Here is a 22,550-nt window from a genome sequence, read left to right as displayed (position 1 = left end):
CCTTATACCACTTTTAAAAATGGAAACAAAATGGGGCTACAAGAACATGTTGGTGTAAAAAATGCAGATTGATTTTTCTCCTCCACATTGCTGCTATTCTTGTGAAACGCCCATAGGGTTAACAAACTTTCTGAATGTCAATTTGAATACTTTGAGGGTAGTAGTTTCTATAATGGGTCATTTATGGGGTATTTCTCACAGAAAAGCCCCTCAAATCCACTTCAAACTTCACTGGTCCCTGAAAAATTCAGATTTTGAAATTTTCGTGAAAATTTGGAAAATTGCTGCTATACTTTGAAGCCCTCTAATGTCTTAAAAAGTAAAAACATGTCAACTTAATGATGTCAACATAAAGTAGACATATTGTATTTGTGAATCAATATATTATTTATTTGGAATATCCATTTTCCTTACAAGCAGAGAGTTTCAAAGTTAGAAAAATGCAAAATTTTCTAAATTTTCATGACATTTTTTGGATTTTCAGAAAGAATGGATGCAAGTAACGTAAAAAATTTTACCACTATGTTAAAGTAGAATATGTCACGAAAAAACAATCTCGGAATCAGAAAGAAAGATAAAAGCATCCCAGAGTTATTAATGCTTGAAGTGACAGTGGTCAGATTTGCAAAAAAGGGCTGCAAGGTGAAAATGAGCTGCGTCCTTAAAGGGTTAATGTGAATATATCCCTTCCCTAATAAAAGTTTACAGCACCACTGTTTTCCCATTTTTCAAATAAAATAATGTTAACGATAATAAACAAAAACATATGGGGTATCGATGCTTGTGGAAATTTCCAAACCATTTAAAATATAATGTTAATTAAACCACGCAGTGATTGGTTAAAATGTGAAAAAAATAAAAATAAATTCCAAAGTCAAGAATTGCTGTTTTTTGGTCACTTCAAAAATGGTACCAATATAAACAACAAATCGTTCCACAAAAAATTAGTCTGCATAGAGCCCTATGTATGGAAAAATTAAGCAAACAATTTTTCGTAATTCTGTTATAAACCGTGGAACCGCCATAAGTTACAAAAATACAGTGATACACATATTTGGTCATACCGCCCATCTCTACTGCCTTCCTAGTATGCCTTTAGGGCATTCTTATCGATTCTTGGCTTGCTGGCTAGGATCAAATGTAGTATCTGTTCTTATCAGTTCTAACCACATATGGAATGGATTTTTTGCTTCAATCGTCCTTGACAGGTGACTGATATACCTGTTTCTGCAGGTTCAGTGCACCTCACATATTGGAATGTTTGGCTTTTGATCCGTGTATTGCGGCACCAGCCCTTGTGCATTGTACATAAGCCGCGGACCTAGAGTCTGCACTGGGTGCTTCTAGCCTCTGTTCCAGAGTGACCTTTTTTCAGGTTTTGCCCGCTTTCCTTTGCACCCCATTGGTCACTTTTGCTGGGAATGGAGTTTTGTCGGAGGTTCAGACTTTGGGTCAGTTGCCTGCATTCCTTGTCAGGGGCTGCTCAGTGGTTACGCTGTTGCCTTGCAATGCTGGGGTCTAGGGCTTAGATCCCTTCAAGGACAACATCAGCATGGATGTTCTCTGCATGTTTACACAGTGAGTGCCATTAAGCCTATTCCCTTCTCCACTGGCCACCCCTGCCGCATCAGAGACTGCAGTCTATGTCCCACTTCCTGGGTGAAGTGACTGACTGGGTGCCCCTGTGTGGGCACTCTGCGAACTCCTCGTGGGTGGTTGTGGTCCTTTCCAATGCCCATGGAGGATGTGCCGTCTGCCGCAGCTGCTATTCTGGTACTCCACTGTGTGTGAGAGTAAACCTCTGTACAATGGACCCTTTACACCATCCATGGTGGTTGGGTCGTCTGCTGCAGCTGCTCTTCCGGAACTCCCACTGTGAGAGTGAGTTGACTGATGTCCCATGGACCATCCATAGAGGTTGGGTCATCTGCCGCAGCTACTATTCTGTTACTCACTGTGAGGGAGGGTTTGACTGTTGTACCATGGACCCGCTACACCATCCTTAGAGGTTGTAACGTCTGCCGCGTCCATGGTTGCAGCTTCGGTGATATGTCAGCGTTGATTGTTGTTCACCAGCCCTTGGAGGACATATCTGCCATATCCATGGCTGCAGTCCTGGTGCACCAAGGCATGTGGGGATGCCGGAGGTTGTCCCTCGGTGCACCCAGGATTCTCCAACGTCCATGGCAGCGTGCTCTTCACTACATTTGTGGCTGAATTCTGGCCCCTGCTTCTGGTGGGAGACAACCAAATGTTGTGTCCCTGCAGGTGCATGGGACCTTCTATGGCAGCAGCTTGGGTGATTTCCTATTTGTTTGCAGTCGGATCGGCTTTTAGTTCAAGGGATCCAGTGGGTGACTTCTCCTCCTGCTTCTCCTGCTCTTTCTTTTGCAGCCGTTGCCCTCCGACCTCCCAGTATTGGAGGGTTTCCTTTTATTTTGCTCCTGCCCTCGTTATCCCCCTTTTTGGTTGAGTTCTGCTGGATATGGCTTAGTTGCAGCTGTTGTCGTCCTAGCTTTCGCAGGGGCACTTGTTGGTCCTGCCAGGGCAGTCCCTGTTTTCTCCCCTCTTCCTCTGAGTGAGGTTCTGTTGGTTCTTGCCAGGTCCCTACCCTGGCTTCTTCATCCTCTCGCACTGCCCTCTCTCTCTGTAGGGGTATGTCTTGCTTGGAAGCCATCCTGGTTGTCCTTGTGCTTGCTTCTGCTTATGTGGGCTCTGTACTCTGCTCTTAAACTCCAGCGATCTTTCTTCTTAGTGTCTGAAGGCCTTCCTCTTGAGGCCTCTCTGTTCAAGTCGCCTCTGGCTACCCGGGGCTCCTCGACAGTCTCGGATGTGGCATGTCACTCCTCCTTTTTAGGAGTGTGTCAATTGTACTGTGCTTGCCCTCCAGTCTGGGTGGGCACCTTTTCGTGCCCTGGTCATATGTGCCCCCCCCCCCTCTCCTTGTTGCTTTGGTTGGGTTGACATGTCAATGTGTCCTCTCGGTCTTACTCTCGGTGACTGTCTTTCTGGGATGTTACTCTCTCGGTCACCCAGTCCGTTTCCACATTGGAATCCCCTGCTTGATTTGCCTTGTCTATATCCTAGTCTTTTGTGTCTGCAAGTGCTGGGTGGCATAGTGGCCTCACGGGTGGTGGTTCCTTTTTTATCCTGGCCGCGATTCTCCCCTAGGGTGGTTTATTCTTCCCTGGCAGCCCTAGAGCCGTTCTGGTCCCTCTTCCTCTGTATTTTGCCCTTTCAGGCTCTCCCTGCCTTGGGCTCTCTGCTAGGTGGCCTTTCCTTGCCTCTGCGCATTTGCTTGCCGCTCCTTGTCCTGCCTCGGCCTGGGTGCTCATCAGCCAGAGTGTTCACTCTGGCTTGAGGTTCACTGCCTTTCCTGGTTTGGGACTCCTGGGTCCCTCCTTTTTCTTCCTGGACCTGGGATCCTCTGTTTCTCTGGGCGGCAGCTCCACGGTTCCGGATGGCTCTGTTCCTTCCCTACGGTCTATTTGCGTTCCACCTTCTCCTTCCAGAGTGGGAGGGGCCCAGATCGTAGGATCTCTGGGTAGGCGGGCTTCTGGTTGTTCTAGTTGCCCAGTCTGGCAGTTTTGTGCATCTCAGCATCCTTGGTCCACCTTGTCGCATGTTATTTCTCGCTCCCATGGATGTGCGGTATATTCTTGGTTTCTCTTCCACTTGGTTTTGCGCTGATTGACCTTAGGATTGAGGATTTCAGTTTAGAACTCGGTTTAGGTGGTCGACAGGTGCATATTGCACTAGCCGCCTTCCTGTCCAGTTTCTTAAGGAGTTTGGGACTGTACATGCTTTATTTCTCTCTTTGTCCTATTCTAGCTTGTCCTCGGTGCACAGAGACCTGCTTGTCCTCGGTGCACAGAGACCTGCTTGTCCTCGGTGCACAGAGACCTGCTTGTCCTCGGTGCACAGAGACCTGCTTGTCCTCGGTGCACAGAGACCTGCTTGTCCTCGGTGCACAGAGACCTGCTTGTCCTCGGTGCACAGAGACCTGCTTGTCCTCGGTGCACAGAGACCTGCTTGTCCTCGGTGCACAGAGACCTGCTTGTCCTCGGTGCACAGAGACCTGCTTGTCCTCGGTGCACAGAGACCTGCTTGTCCTCGGTGCACAGAGACCTGCTTGTCCTCGGTGCACAGAGACCTGCTTGTCCTCGGTGCACAGAGACCTGCTTGTCCTCGGTGCACAGAGACCTGCTTGTCCGCGGTGCACAGAGACCTGCTTGTCCGCGGTGCACACTGACCGTATTTGGACTTCTCATAGACACACACATGCAATAGCTGTGGGTACAAAAATATACATATAATTGTATTATCTACATTATATAAAAAGTTTTTGACGACAGGTACACTTTAAAGTGTATAGTTGTACGTACTTTTCCAATAGGTGTTTTAAGTGCCTTTTCATTAACACCTTTACTTATTTAAAATTTACACATGAATGCAATAGGTGCTATGAAAGTATATACAATGTTAATTGGTTTTGTTAACTTTAGCAGTGAATTTGCTTATTGCCATGACTGTGAAAATGTCAAGTGTTACATTGCAAATACTAAGGCATGTATAATTTCTATAGTAAAATGAGCAAAAAGTTTAGCTATACCTCTGTCAAATTATTTCTTAATACCTGTAACTTAATGCATAGACAAGCTACAAGATGATACGTTCACCTTTTGAACATAATTTTACTTTGTGTGTGTGTATACATTAATTCAGTAACTTTGTAAATACAATGACCTAGTACTAAGCCCAGATTACATCCTGTATTATAGCCCAGAGCTTTTCTAATACAGATTAAAGAGAGGGCACACAGGGCATGCAGCCTGGGACCACCACCAGAACTGCAGATTTGCACCCATTACCCTGCCTACCCTGCAGTCATCTAGGTGGTAGTAGTTGCAATGCACCAAAGGCAGAAAAGGACTCGAATTGGAGAAAGCAGCGGCTGTGTCTGCATACTCCTGATTCTAGGGGCAGAAATACCACCTGGAGGGAAGAGGTGGCCTCATGTCTGTAATTGTCTCTTTTTTGCTAATTATGATGTCTGTAAGGTGGCAGCATCTCACAGTGATGTTCCTTCTATTAGCCTAGAGCAGGGGTACTCAACAATTTTTAGGGAGGGTCCGCTCATCCAGGTCTGTCACTGGTAAAGGTCCGAGCTAAGCGCTAAAGCCTGGTTTACACCTAGTGACTGCAGGGCCATGAAGGATATAGGTAAAATGAGTGAACTCTGGAGGATGTAAATGTACTGTTTCCTGTATTTTCTGAATACTGCTGCATGCTGTACCCCTAAAAATGATACCGCTGCTTAATGTACACCTGAAAATAACAGTGCTGCATACTGTACCCCTGAAAATGTCAGTCTCTCTAAAAATACTTTCGCATACTGTACCCCTAAATATACCACTGTCTAATGTACCCCTGAAAATAACACTGCTGCATACTGTACCCCTAAAAATAATGCAGCTGTCTACTGTACCCCTGAAAAGAATACTGCCTCATACTGTACCCCTATAAATACAGCTGCCTACTGTACCCCTGAAAATAATACTGCCGCATACAGTACCCCTAAAAATACCGCTGCCTACTGTACCCCTGAAAATAATACTGCCGCATCCTGTACCCCTAAAAATACAGCTGCCTACTGTACCCCTGAAAATAATACTGCCGCATCCTGTACCCCTAAAAATACAGCTGCCTACTGTACCCCTGAAAATAATACTGCCGCATACTGTACCCCTAAAACTACCGCTGCCTACTGTACCTATGAAAATAATACTGCCGCATACTGTACCCCTGAAAATAATACCGCTGCCTACTGTACCCCTGAAAATACTGCTGCATAATGTACCCCTGTAAATAATACTGCTGCATAATGTACCACTGAAAATAATACTGCTGCATACTGTACCCCTGAAAATAATACTGTCCGACTGTATCTCTGAAAATACTGCTGCATACTGTACCCCTAAAATTTCTACCACTGCCTACTGTACCCCTGAAAGTAATACTGCTGCACTCTGTACCCCTGAAAATAATACCGCCACAGACTGTATATCTGAAAATAAAACTACCGCATACTGTACCCATGAAATAATACTGCCACAGACAATAAAATACTGCCCCTGAATGTAATACTGCCGCACTGTATTCCTAAATAAAATACTGCCGCATTGTGTACCCCTGAATATAATACTGCCACACACTGTAACCCTAAATTTATTACTGCCACACAATGTACCCCCCACATATAATACTGCCATATACTATACCCCTGCATATATTACTGCCACACGCTATGCCCCTGTATATATTACTGCCTGCACGCTGTGCCACTGGATATATTACTGCCTGAAACACTGTGCCCTGGTGTATTTCTACCGCACGGTATGCCCCGGGTATGGGACTGCCACATGCTATATTCCTGTTATATTACTGCCATACACTATGGGGGAGATTTATCAAAACCTGGTGACAGGCAAAGTTGCCCATAGCAACCAATCACAGGCCTTGTTAATAATGAAAGAAGCGAGCGGATTGGTATGGACAACTGGACAACTTTGCCTGTCATCAGGTTTTGATAAATCTCCCCCAAAGTGTGTCCTCAAATATAATTTTGACAAACATTGTGCCCTGTAACGACTTTTTGTACCATAAAACAATGAATTATGCCACTGTGCCCTCTCCATAAATGATGCTGCTGTGTCCCCACAATAAATGATGCCGCTGTGCCCTCTTCATAAATGTCACTGTGTCCCCACAATGAATGATGCCACTGTGCCCTCTCAATAAATGTCACTGTGCCCCCACAATTAATGATACCACTGTGCCCCTTCTCCCCCCTCAATTCTTCTCACCCCCCCTCATCCCTTCTCACCCCTCCTAACCCCCACCCCTTCTCACCCCCACCCCTTCTCCCCCCCACCCCTTCTCCCCCCCCCCCCTCACCTTTCTGACAGATCAGCATCGCTCAGTAGCTTCAGTGGCAGGGGATGTAGCGCGGGTCGGCAGCGCTTACAGCAGTCTATGACTGGACACCAGTGTACCGGTGTCATTCACCTCTTCCCCGTCATTCAGAACATGATGGAAGATGCAGGTGGGGATTAGAACAGACGTGCCTGCACGGGCCACGTCTGTTCCCAGCAGCCTCCGCGCCCTATCTCCCAGTATTCAGTCTGCGCGGCATCAGGCGTGCCTGCGCGCGGAACATTATGCTGCGCCGCGCTACTTCCTAAAAGCCACCGCTGTATAAAGCAGCGGTGGCAATAACTGAGGCCTGGCCAGAGCCAGATGATTCAGAAAGCGCTAATCGCGCAGCCTGCATCACAAAAGTAGTGCCGGTCAGGCGACACAGCGTTCGACCGCGGCTATTCATTTGTATCAGCGTTTAACCCCTTAAGGACCAAGGGCGTACAGGTACGCCTTTTCTCCCTGGTACTTAAGGACCAAGGGCGTACCTGTACGCCCGTGGGAATTTCGGTCCCCGCCGCGCGCCGGGCGGGGATCGCGTCGGGGTGACTGCTGATATCCATCAGCAGGCACCCCGCGCAAATGCCCAGGGGGGTCATTAGACCCCCCCCATGTCGGCGATCGGCGCAAATCGCAAGTGAATTCACACTTGCGATTTGCGCCGATTCCGGGTCATACGGGTCTATGGTGACCCGGTGACCCGGAATAAAAGGGGAATCGCGGGTGTCCTAGACACCCACGATCCCCCTGTAGCGATAGGAGTGAGGTGGCAGGGTTGCCACCCCTCCTATCTCTGCTATTGGTGGTCTAGACGCGACCACCAATCGCAGATCGGGGGCGGAGGGGTTTACTTTCGGTTTGCCCGTCCTGCCCACCCACAATAGGCGGGGCAGGACGGGGAAACCGACAGGGACCGACGCCGAAGATCCACTTACCCATCGGCGACGGCAGCGGGCGACGATCAGCGGCGGCAGCGGGCGACGATCGGCGGAAGAAGAGGACAGCGACGCAGCTCCCTGGATCCAAAGGAAGCCGGTGAGTTACTAAGCAACATCTGGAGGGCTACAGTCTGAGACCACTGCAAAGTGATCTCTATACTGTGCACCTCCAGATCTTGCAAAACTACAACTCCCAGCATGCCCAGACAGCAGTTTGCTGTCTGGGCATGCTGGGAGTTGTAGTTTTGCAACATCTGGAGGTCCACAGTTTTGAGACCACTGTGCAGTGGTCTCTAAACTATAGCTCTCCAGATGTTGCAAAACTGCAACTCCCAGCAAGCCTAAACAGCAAACAGCTGTCTCTGCATGCTGGGAGTTGTAGTTGCGATCCCTCCAGCTGTTGCATAACTACATCTCCCAGCATGCCTTTCGGCGATCAGTACATGCTGGGAGTTGAAGTTTTGCAACAGCTGGAGGCACACTGGTTGGAAAATACCGAGTTAGGTAACAGAACCTAACTGAAGGTTTTCCAACCAGTGTGCCTCCAGCTGTTGCAAAAGTACAACTCCCAGCATGCACGGTCTGTCAGTACATGCTGGGAGTTGTAGTTTTGAAACAGCTGGAGGTTTGCGCCCCCCATGTGAACGTACAGGGTACATTCACACTGGCGGGTTTACAGTAAGTTTTCTGCTTCAAGTTTGGGCTGTGGCAAATTTTTCACCGCAGCGCAAACTCCTATCGGTAAATTCACTGTAAACCCGCCAGTGTGAACGTACCCTAAAAACACTACACTACACTACACTTACACATAATAAAGAGTAAAACACTACATATACACCCCCTTACACTGTCCCCCTAATAAAAAATAAAAAACGTATTGTACGGCAGTGTTTCCAAAACAGAGCCTCCAGCTGTTGCAAAACAACAACTCCCAGCATTTCCGTACAGCCACTAACTGTCCAGGCATGCTGGGAGTTTAGCAACAGCTGGAGGCACCCTGTTTGGGAATCACTGGCGTAGAATACCCCTATGTCCACCCCTGTGCAATCCCTAGTTTAGTCCTCAAATGCGCATGGCGCTCTCTCACTTCAGAGCCCTGTCGTATTTCAAGGAAACAGTTTAGTGCCACATATGGGGTATCTCCGTACTCAGGAGAAATTGCACTACTAATTTTGGGGGCTTTTTTTCCTTTTACCCCTTATTAAAAAGAAAAGTTGGGGTCTACACCAGCCTGTTAGTGAAAAAAAATTTTTTTTTTACACTAGCATGCTGGTGTTGTCCTTTACTTTTTATTTTCACGGGAGGTAAAAGGAAAAAAAGACCCCCAAAATTTGTAACGCAATTTCTCCTGAGTAAGGAGATACCCCAGATGTGGACGTAAAATGCTCTGCGGACGCACAACAAGGCTCAGGAGTGAGAGTGCACCATGTACATTTGAGGCCTAAATTGGTGATTTGCACAGGGGTGGCTGATTTTACAGCGGTTCTGACATAAACACAAAACAATAAATACCCACATGTGACCCCATTTTGGAAACAACACCCCTCACGGAACGTAACAAGGGGTATAGTGAGCCTGAACACCCCACAGGTGTTTGACAAATTTGCATTAAAGTTGGATGGGAAAATGAAAAAAAAAAAAAATTTTCACTAAAATGCTGGTGTCACCCTAAATTTTTCATTTTCACAAGGGAAAATAAAAAAAGCCCCCCAAAATTTGTAACCCAATTTCTTCTGAGTAAGAGCATACCCCATATGTAGATGTAAAGTGCTCTATGGGTGCACTACAATGCTCAGAAGAGAAGGAGCGCCATTGGGATTTTGAAGAGAAAATTTGTCCGGAATTGAAGGCCACTTGTGTTTACAAAGCCCCCATGGTACCAGAACAATGGACAATGGGGGGGCCATATGTGACCCCATTTTGGAAACTACACCCCTCATGTAATTTAATAAGGGGTACAGTGAGCATTTACGCCCCACAGGTGTCTGACAGATTTTAGGAACAGTGATCCGTGAAAATGAAAAATTAAATTTTCCATTTGCACAGCTCACTGTTCCAAAGATCTGTCAAACGCCAGTGGGGTGTAAATGCTCACTGCACCACTTATTAAATTCTGTAAGGGGTGTAGTTTCCAAAATGGGGTCACATGTGGGGGGGGGGGGGGGTCCACTGTTCTGGCACCACGGGGGGCTTTGTAAATGCACATGGCCCCTGACTACCATTCCAAATGAATTCTCTTTCCAAAAGCTCAATGGTGCTCCTCCTCTTCTGAGCATTGTAGTTCGCCCGTAGTGCACTTCAGGTCCACTTATGGGGTACCTCCATACTCAGAAGAGATGGGGTTACAAATTTTGGGGGGTATTTTCTGCTATTAACCCTTGCAAAAATGTGAAATTTGGGGTGAAACACACATTTTAGTGAAAAAAATATATATATTTTTTTACATATGCAAAAGTCGTGAAACCCGTGTGGGGTATTAAGGCTCACTTTATTCCTTGTTACGTTCCTCAAGGGGTCTAGTTTCCAAAATGGTATGCCATGTGTTTTTCTTTTTTTTTGCTGTTCTGGCACCATAGGGGCTTCCTAAATGCGACATGCCCCCCGAGCAAAATTTGCTCTCAAAAAGTCAAATATCACTCCTTCTCTTCGGAGCATTGTAGTTCGCCCGTAATGCACTTCATGCCAACTTATGGGGTGCCTCCATACTCAGAAGAGATGGGGTTACAAATTTGGGGGGGTATTTTCTGCTATTAACCCTTGCAAAAATGTGAAATTTGGGGGAAAGCACACATTTTAGTGAAAAATTATTATTTTTTTTTTACATATGCAAAAGTCGTGAAACACCTGTGGGGTATTAAGGCTCACTTTATTCCTTGTTACGTACCTCAAGGGGTCTAGTTTCCAAAATGGTATGCCATGTGGGTTATTTTTGCTGTTCTGGCACCATAGGGGCTTCCTAAATGCAACATGCCCCCCAAAAACCATTTCTGAAAAACGTACTCTCCAAAATCCCCTTGTCGCTCCTTCGCTTCTGAGCCCTCTACTGCGCCCGCCGAACACTTTACATAGACATATGAGGTATGTGCTTACTCGAGAGAAATCGGGCTACAAATATAAGTATACATTTTCTCCTTTTACCCCTTGTAAAAATAAAAAAATTGGGTTTACAAGAACATGCGAGTGTAAAAAATAAAGATTGTGAATTTTCTCCTTCACTTTGCTGCTATTCCTGTGAAACACCTAAAGGGTTAAAACACTTACTGATTGTCATTTTGAATACTTTGGGGGTGTAGTTTTTATAATGGGGTCATTTGTGGGGTATTTCTAATGGGAAGACCCTTCAAATCCACTTCAAACCTGAACTGGTCTCTGAAAAAAAGCGAGGTTCAAAATTTTGTGAAAAATTGGAAAAGTGCTGCTGAACTTTGAAGCCCTCTGGTGTCTTCCAAAAGTAAAAACATGTCAATTTTATGATGCAAACAAAAAGTAGACATATTGGAAATGTGAATAAAAAAAAAATATTTTGAATATCCATTTTCCTTACCAGCAGAAAGCTTCAAAGTTAGAAAAATGCAAAATTTTCAAATTTTTCATCAAATTTTGGGATTTTTCACCAAGAAAGGATGCAAGTTACCACAAAATGTTACCACTATGTTAAAGTAGAATATGTCACGAAAAAACAATCTCGGAATCAGAATGATAAGTAAAAGCATTCCAGAGGTATTAATGCTTAAAGTTACAGTGGTCAGATGTGCAAAAAACGCTCTGGTCCTAAGGTGTAAAAGGGCCTGGTCCTTAAGGGGCTAAAGACACCTATACAAATGAAGAAGGGGAAATCCGGCGAGTGGACCGGATGACTGGCGGCCGCGGTCCGCCAGTTGAGTACCCCTGACCTAGAGCATTGGGGCCTTGTGGTATGGTTGTGCTTGTTTCTAGGATGGAGAAGAGGGAAGCTTTCACCTTTCTCCATCCTTCGATGCAGTCAGGAGAAGAGGCTTATATACTGAGGGACCCCTCTTCAATTCAGTAGATCATTAAGTGACAGTGGTTAGGTGGTCTGGAGCTCCTTAAACTGCTGCCTCTTTCTCCTGTAATGGCAGCAGCTTCAATGAATGTATTTGTTTCCCCAGAGCTCCCCTCCTCCCCCACATTTCCTGTTACCCACTTTCTCCCTCTACCCTCCTAGTGACTCGGTCCTGTCAGGTAGAATCTTCTTTGTTCCCCCTAACAGTTCCTCGCTGCCCTGTTCTGTTTCTTCTGTTACCTCTCCCTAGAAACATAGACCCCTGTTACTTTGCAGAACACTACCAAATCATCTGCTAGATTTATCAAAGCCTGTGTAGAGGAAGAGTGGGGCAGTTGCTTATAGCAACCAATCTGATTGTTTCTTTTGTTTTTGTTTTTAGAGCCAATCTAGTTGGTTGCTGTGGACAGCTGTACCACTTTTCCTATAAACGGATTTTCATAGATGTGACTGTCAAATAATGTCCCTCCCTGCCCTCTGCTCTCCTCAGTCCTGCCTGGTTTCTCCAACCTGTGCACTGGCCAGAGGCAGGGAAGAATAATTCCCTGAATAATGCCAGAAAAAATAGCATATTTTGACTGGACTGGGGGACCTTTTAATAGATCTATGGGGCCTCCTGACTCTCCTCTTAAAGGCTTGACATCTGTGAGTAGTACCCCGCTAGCTGGGCTGATAATTAATTGGGGGGGGGAGCAGAACAGCGCAGGCGGGTCACGTATGATTAGTTCCCCCGATGTGGGGACAGCGCTGCGCTGATGATACATTCCCAAGGGGGAGGGGCCCAACCAGTATTGCGGTATGGGCTAAAATTCATATCGTGCTGCCCAAAAATTTCGGTATTCAGTATGATCCGGTATACCGCTCAGCCCTATTCTTTAAACACAAACATTTGTATTATGTCTATTATTGTTTCTCGTATATACAGTACTTCAGGGTGTTAGGCCACCTTACATATGTAGCCTACCAGATATAGGAAGTCATTGATGATAAACAGTAGTTATAGAAAAAAATCATACCATAATAATGCTTGCTTGTAGCTGGATTGGTATCCCGGGATTACACCATCCCCAAAGTTTTGTAGGTTTCCATGTGCAGTTTTTGTAAACCAATATGCATTAAAAGAATGCAATTGTCACCACCTACTGGGTGTGAGGTCAGAACCAGTGGATGTTAGGGGTTAGAGGGCTAGAGATGGCACTAGAGGAGTGTCAGGACCTTTGTAGTAAACATTGAATTGGCGCAGCACCAGTCTACCTAAAGCAACAACAGCTTCAGGTAACAAAACCTTGTACTATATAAGTTATTAATGTGAAGTAATGTCCGGCTGGCTTGCCTGTTTTCATTCTGCGAATGACTTTTTTTTTTTTTTTTTTTTGGGGGCGGGGGGGGGGGGGGGGGGGTGTTGCTGGGTGCTTCCAAACTTTAAGGGAATGTATTGTTCTTGGCAAGATTAAATAATTTTAAAATGCCACTTTGATCCTTCTTATGCTGTTATCTAGGTACGTTGGCAAAAGTCTTTTCTCTTTTAGCAGGAAAAAGTCAAGTAGCTAGCAATATACATTTAATCTTAATGTAATTTTCTCTGCCACTTCAAGTACTACAAACTCCCCTCCTTTGGAGCTGCACATGGAATATTCCATTCATTCTGGCCAAGAAAGTCATTGATCTTGAGGCTGCAGAAGCAGGGATGGTCTGATACTGATCTTTTTATATTCTGGAGTAGTTTTCTTCGTGTCTGCATGGACAGGAAGGCGTTTACCTTTTTTAATTTTATTAAATGTTTGTTTTTTTTGTTGTTTTTTTGAAGATGCATTATTTATCCGGACGTGCTAGGTTACAGCTTATTTTATATGGTGTTTCAGCATATGACTCACTATGAACATGATGTCTTTAAGTCTGTGAAGGAGGAATTAATGAAGCACTATTTAAACTGCTGTGGAATAAACCCTGGAATACAACTTTTCTTTTTTCAAGCTGCTTAAACGTACATCTGAAAAATAGATGAGCTTTACATATCGGTCACTTGCTGGCTTGTATATGCTTCCAGGAGCTTCCCTTCTCTTCCCTGCACCTTCTCACCCTTAGTGGACTGCTGCAATTGCTTTCTGCACGTGTGACTTTTAATGGTCATGCAGTATTTAGACCAAGCTCCTTTAGTTTTGCCTACTTAAGTAGTAAGAATGTGTTAATATGCAAGAGCGATGGACTGCCTGTGCATTGTGACTACCAAGGTAAGCCATGAAGATTATTTTTAGCGTGGGTACGTGCGGACAGTCCAAATGTATGTTCATTTCTAATAATATGTACAGTTTTTTATAATGCTTATATTTTTGATATCTGAATGACTACAACTACTCTATAGTAACTTTTAAGTTTGTAGATTAGTGTTTTCCAAACAGTATGTCTCCAGCTGTTACAAAACTACAACTCCCAGCATGTCCGGACAGCCTTTTATGCTTGTTTTTATTTTTCCTATATTGGGTTATCAATACATGATTTCAGTGTGCTTTTTCTTTGCATCAGTCTACAGTCATTATCTTTCCTTACACCTCCTTGCCTTTATAATTTGGCTCCCTTGTGTGACACTTTTATGTTGCTATGACAGATTGAGATATCCACCTTCTTGTGAACGCTTTCAGAAAGGGCAGTTGTAAAGAGTTAGGCAACAAGGAGGCTGCTGATATAGAAAAGGTTCTACATGGTTTTTCTACAGTGTCCCTGTTCTCAGGGTATTTATTACAGGCATCTATATTTAGAATGTCATGACAAATGAAGTGCCAAAAGTACACGCGAAAGATGCCTGTGGGAGTACACATATGAAGGAGCACTTTTTATTGAAGGCAAAGGCTGTGAACACTTCCGTTTTGAGGCTGTCAGTTGTGCTGTTCTTACCATTAGATTGACGGGCAACATGGCGGAACCCTATGGACAGCATTGTAATTTAAAGTGGTCCATCGGTTGACGCCATGTGACTGATCTGGCACTGATTCATGTTTTCCATTTATAACAAGAACCACAACAGTAGTGTGAACATAACTTGATATTTTTAAAGGCAGTCACTCTTTTTGACAGGTCTCCAGGAACACCATAAAAGAAATGCTACAAAATATTAATATTTATGCGTAAGTCTATGAAGGCTGCCTGGACATGTGCATGTTTGATGCGTTTTTTTTTTCCAAGCCTTACCTTGGTTTAAAAATTGTATGGTATCCCCTTTGTGGTCATTTCATGCTCTTTGCCTCAATTTTTTCTCTGGGGGAAAATTGCAGCGATCATGGCAAGCGTAAGAAACTGGTTGCCCAATACGTGCATGACCACTACGTGTGCATAAACCCTTTTGACTTTCTCTCCCTTTCTGGTTCAGAATTTGTGATCAAGTGGCTATGATGATCAGTTGAAATGCATAGCTGCTACTACTACAAATCATTGGTGCTTGTAAACATAGCCTATGTACTACTAAGAGACACCTTCACTACCTGCACATTTTCCTTGTTTGCTCTAGCATCTCCTTCAATGTGACCATCTGCAGGAAAATTTAAAGCTGAGCTATATGTTAAATAAACAACAAATAAAAAACAAAAATGTAACACAGTACACTACTTCAGCAAGTTAGAGATAAGTAGCAAAACACCTTAGGGATCCAAAAAAGTGATGGCATTTATCAAACTTTTGTCACAGCAGCAACATTTTCATTCTCTATTAGGGTACGTTCACATGAACAGGATCTGCTGCATATTTTGTGCAGCTGATTTTGCCAACCATTAACTTCAATGGGTAGTAAAAACCGGCTTCAGAAATATGCAGCGAGAATATGTAGCAGATTCTGTATGTGTGACCTTACCCTTAGGCTATGTTCACACGTGTGTATTTTTTGCTACCCATTAGTCAATGGGCAGCAAAATCTGCAACAGCAAATCTGCAGCAAACATATGCACATGTGAACGTACCCTTAGAATTTTCAAGCAGAATGGTTTACATCATTATACCCAGTCACGTGATAGATTAATAAAGTGTATTTGCGCCAAACAATTACAAATTATCAAGGAAGATTATCATAAAAATTACAAAAATCATTATGTAAATTTCCACAGCGTGTAATCCTTAAAAAGTGCATACGTTGGTTACTGTGGAATTCAATCAGATTGCTTTATTTATATATAATTATTATTATTATTTTTTCTAAATGCCTCTGAAAAATGAAAGAAATCAAGCTGGTTACTAGAGATGAGCGAAGTTACAGTAATTCGATTCGTCACAAACTTCTTGGCTCGGCAGTTGCTGACTTTAGCCTGCATAAAATTAGTTCAGCTTTCAGGTGCTCCGGTGGGCTGGAAAAGGTGGATACAGTCCTAGGAGAGAGTCTCCAGCCACCGGAGCACCTGAAAGCTGAACTAATTTTATGCAGGCTAAAGTCAGAAACTGCCGAGACGTTCTTGACGAATCGAATTACTGTAACTTCCCTCATCTCTACTGGTTACTATTGACAACTGCACCCCGTTTCCGTTGCGCAGGTTTTGATAAATCTTCTCTTTTGAGTATAACGAGGGAGGATCACTTACGCTGCATCGGAAACTTAAAGGAGTACTCTAGTGCAGAGTATTCCTGCTCCGTCCTGCCCGGACTGCAAAATAAATGAAAATGAACCATCACTCACCTCCCTGGGTTCCTGCGGAGCGCCACTACAGCTCTTCGGTCCTCCGGTCCATCTCCTTCATACTTTCGGGTATAACGAAGCGTCACATGGCGCTCAGCCTATCACCGGCCGCCGCGATGTTCTGCCTCGGCCGGCGATAGGCTGAGCGCCATGTGACGCTTCGTTACACCCGCAAGTATGAAGAGGATGGACGGGAGGACCGATCAGCTGTCGTGGCGCTCTGCGGGAACCCGGGGAGGTGAGTGATGGTTTATTTTGCAGCCTGGGCAGGACGGAGCAGGAATACTCTACACTAGAGTACTCCTTTAATATGGTGGTGCTAGCATGGGGTACACACCACTGTGCCTATGCAACCCTACTAGAACCTATTGGGTTATTTGGGACGTGTGCTCTTCTCCTCTTTGTCTATAGTGGCACCATACAGCACAGTAGGTTTACGCGGTTACCCCACTAGACACAGAGAGACGGCTGTTGACGACAAAGCTCATTTCTGCTATGCTGCACACCTATACTACATTGTCAGGGTACTCTGCCAGGAACATGTCTAGGAGGGGCCATTTTTCCCTTTTGCTTAGATAACATATTGGAATGAAAAATCTGCATGGAAATGTAGAGAAGAATTTAAAGGAAAATTGTCATATGTTTTGTCCCGCACTATCCACGGGTACCTTTGGATAGTGCTGGAGACACTGAACATTTTGAGTCCTACCTTGCCTGGATCAGCTGCGCCGTTCGCTCGTTATAGCTGGTTTTCGGTATATTCAAATTAGCTGCTAACTGGCACGGGCGGGTTACTGCCTTCAACTGGCACTGTGATGTAACCGCCGCCTGGCCAGCAGCACCGCCCGGCTAATGAATATTCATACGTTGTCTTGCACTCTCCGTCTCATCTCGGCCGAGTCCTGGACGATACTGCGCATGTGCTGTATTTCGTACTATACCCGGAAGCTGTCTTCAGCATTGCTGAAGACAGCTTCCGGGTATAGTACGAAATACAGCACATGCGCAGTATCGTCCAGGACTCGGCCGAGATGAGACGGAGAGTGCAAGACAACGTATGAATATTCATTAGCCGGGCGGTGCTGCTGGCCGTGCGACGGTTACGTCAGTGCCAGTTGAAGGCAGTAATCCCGCCCGTGCCAGTTAGCAGCTAATTTGAATATACCGAAAACCATCTATAACGGGCAAACGGCGCAGCAGATCCGGGCAAGGTAGGACTCAAAATGTTCAGTGTCTCCCGCACTATCCAAAGGTACCCGTGGATAGTGCGGGACAAAACATATGACAGTTTTCCTTTAAGTCACCAGTGATTCCCATCTATTTTTATAATAATGATGTCTGGAGGAGGAGGGGTGTGTTGGAACAGACTGCAAAATTTGCATGGTATTATTTTACCTTTTGCATAAGGCCATGAGACATCCTTGACATAACTTTTTGATCTACCAATGAATGTATAATTTTTAGTTGTCATGTTTTCCACAGACCAATTTATACCAGAATATGCTTAAAGTATAAATGTTGGGGTTCTGGCTCTGCTCTGTTGCAGGCACACTCTCTGAACGTGACTGTAGGTGATCTCCCGGAGGGGTACTTGTACACAAGGTACCTGGGTATGCCTCTGTGCCCTCATGATGTGGGTGTTCTCTGCCCTTGATAGGGTTGAGATCCATGGCCTGTACTAGAGGTTTATTATCACCAACTGTTTAAGCTTGTATTTGTATGTTGGGATGTTGATGTCTGTGGAGGGGCATGATGGTTGTGTACTAGCCTTCAAGCCCCCTCCCGTAGACATGAATGGAGGGGGAGTGGTATGAAGTCACAACTCAGAAGCCTCCAAGCTTCCATGTTCAGAATGCCGCAGTGCCGGGCCGGAGATCGCGGTGGGTCCCAGAGGCCCGACCCTCCACGGTCACGGCATCTTATCCCCTATCCCTTATATAGGGGATAAAATGTCCAGCGGTGGAATACCCCTTTAATATGTCCACTTAATGTTGATGATCTATACTGTGCTGTGCTGACTATATAGCGTAGGTGTGTGGCATAGTGGTAGAAGCCAGGTTTGATGTCTGCACCCAACTCTCTATGGGGTAATTGCAGCACTGATTCTGCTGTACTGTGCCATGATAGACACAGGACAGAAGCATCTCTGGTTACTAATCTATTGCACACATGTCCCAAATAGCTTATTAGGTTCTAGTATGGATGCACAGGTGCAGTGCATTTTACCCCATGCAAGTGCTGCCTTGTCTGATGCAGGGTGATTCTTCCCTGTTCCACCTTATGCTTAATGGGGGAGGTTTATCATAACCTGAGCTGTAGAAAAATTGCCCATTTTTTAAAAGGCCTCTGAAAAATAAAAAATAAACAATTTGGTTGCTATTGGCAACTGGTCAACTTCCCCCACAATGAATTTATAAGTGTGTGCAGACCTGTGACTAAATATAGGATTAGTTACTGGGGCATTTTCAGGTATTTCATATTTATCTAAATATGTACGCACGCACTTTGATGCGCTTTATGAATTACACACTGTATGTATAATGTATTTTCACTGTGTGAATTATTTACGTAATTAATTTTATTTTTGTACTTTTATAATAATCCTCCTTGATGAATTGTAATTTCTGGCACAAGTGCTCTGTATTCTATTGCATGGCTGGATATGAAAACCCCTTATGATGTATATCACTCTGCTTAAAATTATTTCAATAGAGAATTGAAAGGATGCTACTGGGACAGGAGTTCAATAAATCGCCTCACTTTTTTGGATCCATTGAGTGCTACACCATTTATCGTATCTGTGCAAAATATTATGTTCATTAGAGTTTACGTAACGTTCTGTGTATAATTTTACCCACGGTATATTTGTCTTTTCTTAGGTTGAGTATTTTACAGCAACTAGTCAAACATTCAGTAGTTAATGAGAATAATGGATGATTTTATTTGAATATTTAAATTGCACTGCTACCGATCGTTGGTCTTGTATTTTTGTATATTTATTTAGAGGTATGGCACAGAGGCACTACTAGACAGTTGATCGGTTATTCATTTGTGTTTTATATTGCACCAAAATGTTAGGGAGTGCTGAGCAGACAGCTATCTCTCCTGACTTTCTTTAGAAATGGATGCTTAGATTAGCTTGGTTGGTATATTCATTACAGTAGGTATATTAGAATAAGCCACTGTCAGACACCCCTTATTGTTGCTTGTGTCTGGTAGAACACTGAATGTTTAAGGTACTCCATTGGAATCCTTTTTTTTATTTTTTTTTTTAAATCAACTGGTGCCAGAAAGTGGAACAGACTTGTAAATTCTATTTAAAATTTGTAATCCTTCTAGTACTTATCAGCTGCTGTGTATTACAGCGGAAGTTCTTTTTTCTTTTTTAATTTCTTTCCAGTCTGACCACAGTGCTCTCTGCTGACAGAAAGATAAGAAATTCAAAAAGAAAATAACTTCCTCTGTAGCATACAGCAGCTGATAAGTACTGGAAGGGTTAAGATTTTTATATAGAAGTAACTTACAAAACTTTCTGGCCCCAGATATATATATATATATATATATATATATATATATATATATATATATATATATATATATAAATATATATATATTAATATATATATATATATATATATATTAATATATATATATATATATATATATATATATTAATATATATATATTAATATATATATATATATTAATATATATATATATATATATATATATATATATATTAATATATATATATATAATATATATATAATATCTCAACAGAAGAATGCAGCAGCACACTGCCAGCACAAGGATATAGGTGAAACATGAAAATGCAGTTAAAACATGGAGAGCTATACAGCTATGGTGTAATAGATGCAAATGTGAAACTATGAAATAGTGAGGCACTTAGCTCGCAAATTTGTCTCCGCCGGCGGTCAAATAGCTTGGACCGTCCCACCGCGATAAGGTAGCCTCCTTGGGACGGACCCTACACTGTGTATATGCCTCTGTGTGAACAGTTCAGTAAGCATGGCAGGATCTGGAACATCCAAGCCACCTTATATACACACCTGATAGAGGTGGGTGGGGTGCAAGGCCAACATGGAGGTAGCCACTCCCCCGTATGTGCAATACAGACAAAGAATAAGTCAGCCAGCACTTTAGTTGATACCAAACTATTATATGGACCTGGCCTGCAGGTGCACGCTACTAGGCTAAATATACAGCAACAGAAGAATGCAGCAGCACACTGCCAGCACAAGGATATAGGTGAAACATGAAAATGCAGGTGTGTATATAAGGTGTCTTGGATGTTCCAGATCCTGCCATGCTTACTGAACTGTTCACACAGAGGCATATACACAGTGTAGGGTCCGTCCCAATGAGGCCACCTTATCGCGGTGGGACGGTCCAAGCTATTTGAACGCCGGCGGAGACAAATTTGCGAGCTAAGTGCCTCACTATCTCATAGTTTCACATTTGCATCTATTACACCATAGCTGTATAGCTCTCCATGTTTTAACTGCATTTTCATGTTTCACCTATATCTTTGTGCCGGCAGTGTGCTGCTGCATTATTCTGTTGCTGTATATTTAGCCTAGTAGCGTGCACCTGTAGGCCAGGTCCATATAATAGTTTGGTATCAACTAAAGTGCTGGCTGACTTATTCTTTGTCTATATATATATATATATATATATATATATATATTATATATATATATATATATATATATATATATTATATGAATTTCCACTGTAGAGTACCCCTTTAACTCAATTGTGCCTGAATTTCAGGGTTTTTAGAAAGGTAACTGGATATTCCTGAATCTGGACATTTTGTGGTATTACCGTTATTACTGAACATAGTATAAGGCTTCAAAAACATGGTTATATGGAATAGGAGTACGTTACAGTGGTTAATAACGCTATTTTATTTAGAATGTCTTATTGTTAATCCATGGAAGTTACAGGTAATATGAATTCACCTGCCGGAAAATGATTAGAATAGTTTGTTCTTACACAGATCCATACATGCATGAGTGAACATTGCCTGAGCACTGGATTGAATAAAGAACACCATGCACCTTGCCCCTTTATTACATGTTCAGCTTTATACAAGTAGCTTTGCTGCCCTCTACTGCATGATTTATATACTGCCTTGGCTTACATTTTATACATCTACTGTGGTAGCCTACAGTTCAACAGCTACAGCAGTATAATGCTGTATTTGTTAGTTATGGTCTAAAAAACAATGTAGAAATTGCATATTTGAGAGTCAGTAGAATGTGTGGAGTCTGGAGTAACAATCCAGATCTTTCTCTTAATAAGAACATATATTGATGTAAATAAAATAGGACTCTCATAAAAGGATTTTTGCATTAACATAATCTGCTTAAACTCCTATTTGTTTATATAGTGCTGGAAATAAAGAAGCCTATATGTCCATACTATTGTCACTCCAACTAGAGATGAGTGAAGTTACAGTGATTCGATTCGTCACCAATTTCTCGGCTCGGCAGTTGTTGACTTTAGTCTGCATATATTGGTTCAGCTTTCAGATGCTCCAGTGGGCTGGAAAAGGTGGATACATTCCTAGGAGAGAGTCACGTCACGTCTCCAGTCTCGGAAACACAGACGTTTCAGACACTGGAGACGCAGCTCCGCACATAATGCGGGTGCTGCAGGGGGATCGCAGGCCCCCCCCCCCCCCCCGTGATCAGACATTGTATATAAAAGTGTAGATCCCTGAATACCCCTTTAACCAGCATCACAGTCAGAGATACTTTATTGTAAGAGCAGTGAGACTATGGAACTCTATGCCACATGATGTTGTGATGTCTGATGCTATAATCTAGTTCAGGGGGGTCTGGATGTTTCTGCAAAAAATATAATATTACGGGTTATGGACACTAGATTAATGTGGATAGAACATTGATTCAAAGATTTATTCTGATTG

General features: G+C 43.6%; 1 protein-coding gene and 1 pseudogene across 17 annotated transcripts in view; both read left to right on the top strand.

Annotated features, from left to right (window-relative positions):
* The window catches only part of DLG1 (discs large MAGUK scaffold protein 1), a 296,709-nt gene that overhangs the window by 49,798 nt on the left and 224,361 nt on the right, over window positions 1-22,550 (top strand). Inside the window, exon 1 of one of the 17 annotated variants that reach the window (XM_056565358.1) lies at window positions 13,646-14,171. The exons of the other annotated variants lie outside the window; for them this stretch is intronic. Coding sequence (XP_056421333.1) covers window positions 14,142-14,171 — 30 coding nt within the window. The 5' untranslated portion in view covers window positions 13,646-14,141. Of the gene's footprint in view, window positions 1-13,645; window positions 14,172-22,550 lie in introns of those variants that run through there. 17 annotated transcript variants of the gene reach the window in all.
* Window positions 1,109-1,249, top strand: LOC130363289 (U2 spliceosomal RNA; annotated as a pseudogene).

This window comes from Hyla sarda, chromosome 3 (genome assembly GCF_029499605.1).
Source record: "Hyla sarda isolate aHylSar1 chromosome 3, aHylSar1.hap1, whole genome shotgun sequence".
Taxonomy (NCBI): Eukaryota; Metazoa; Chordata; class Amphibia; order Anura; family Hylidae; genus Hyla; species Hyla sarda.
Note: the sequence above shows the minus strand (reverse complement) of the source record. Positions and strands in the feature narration are given on the sequence as shown.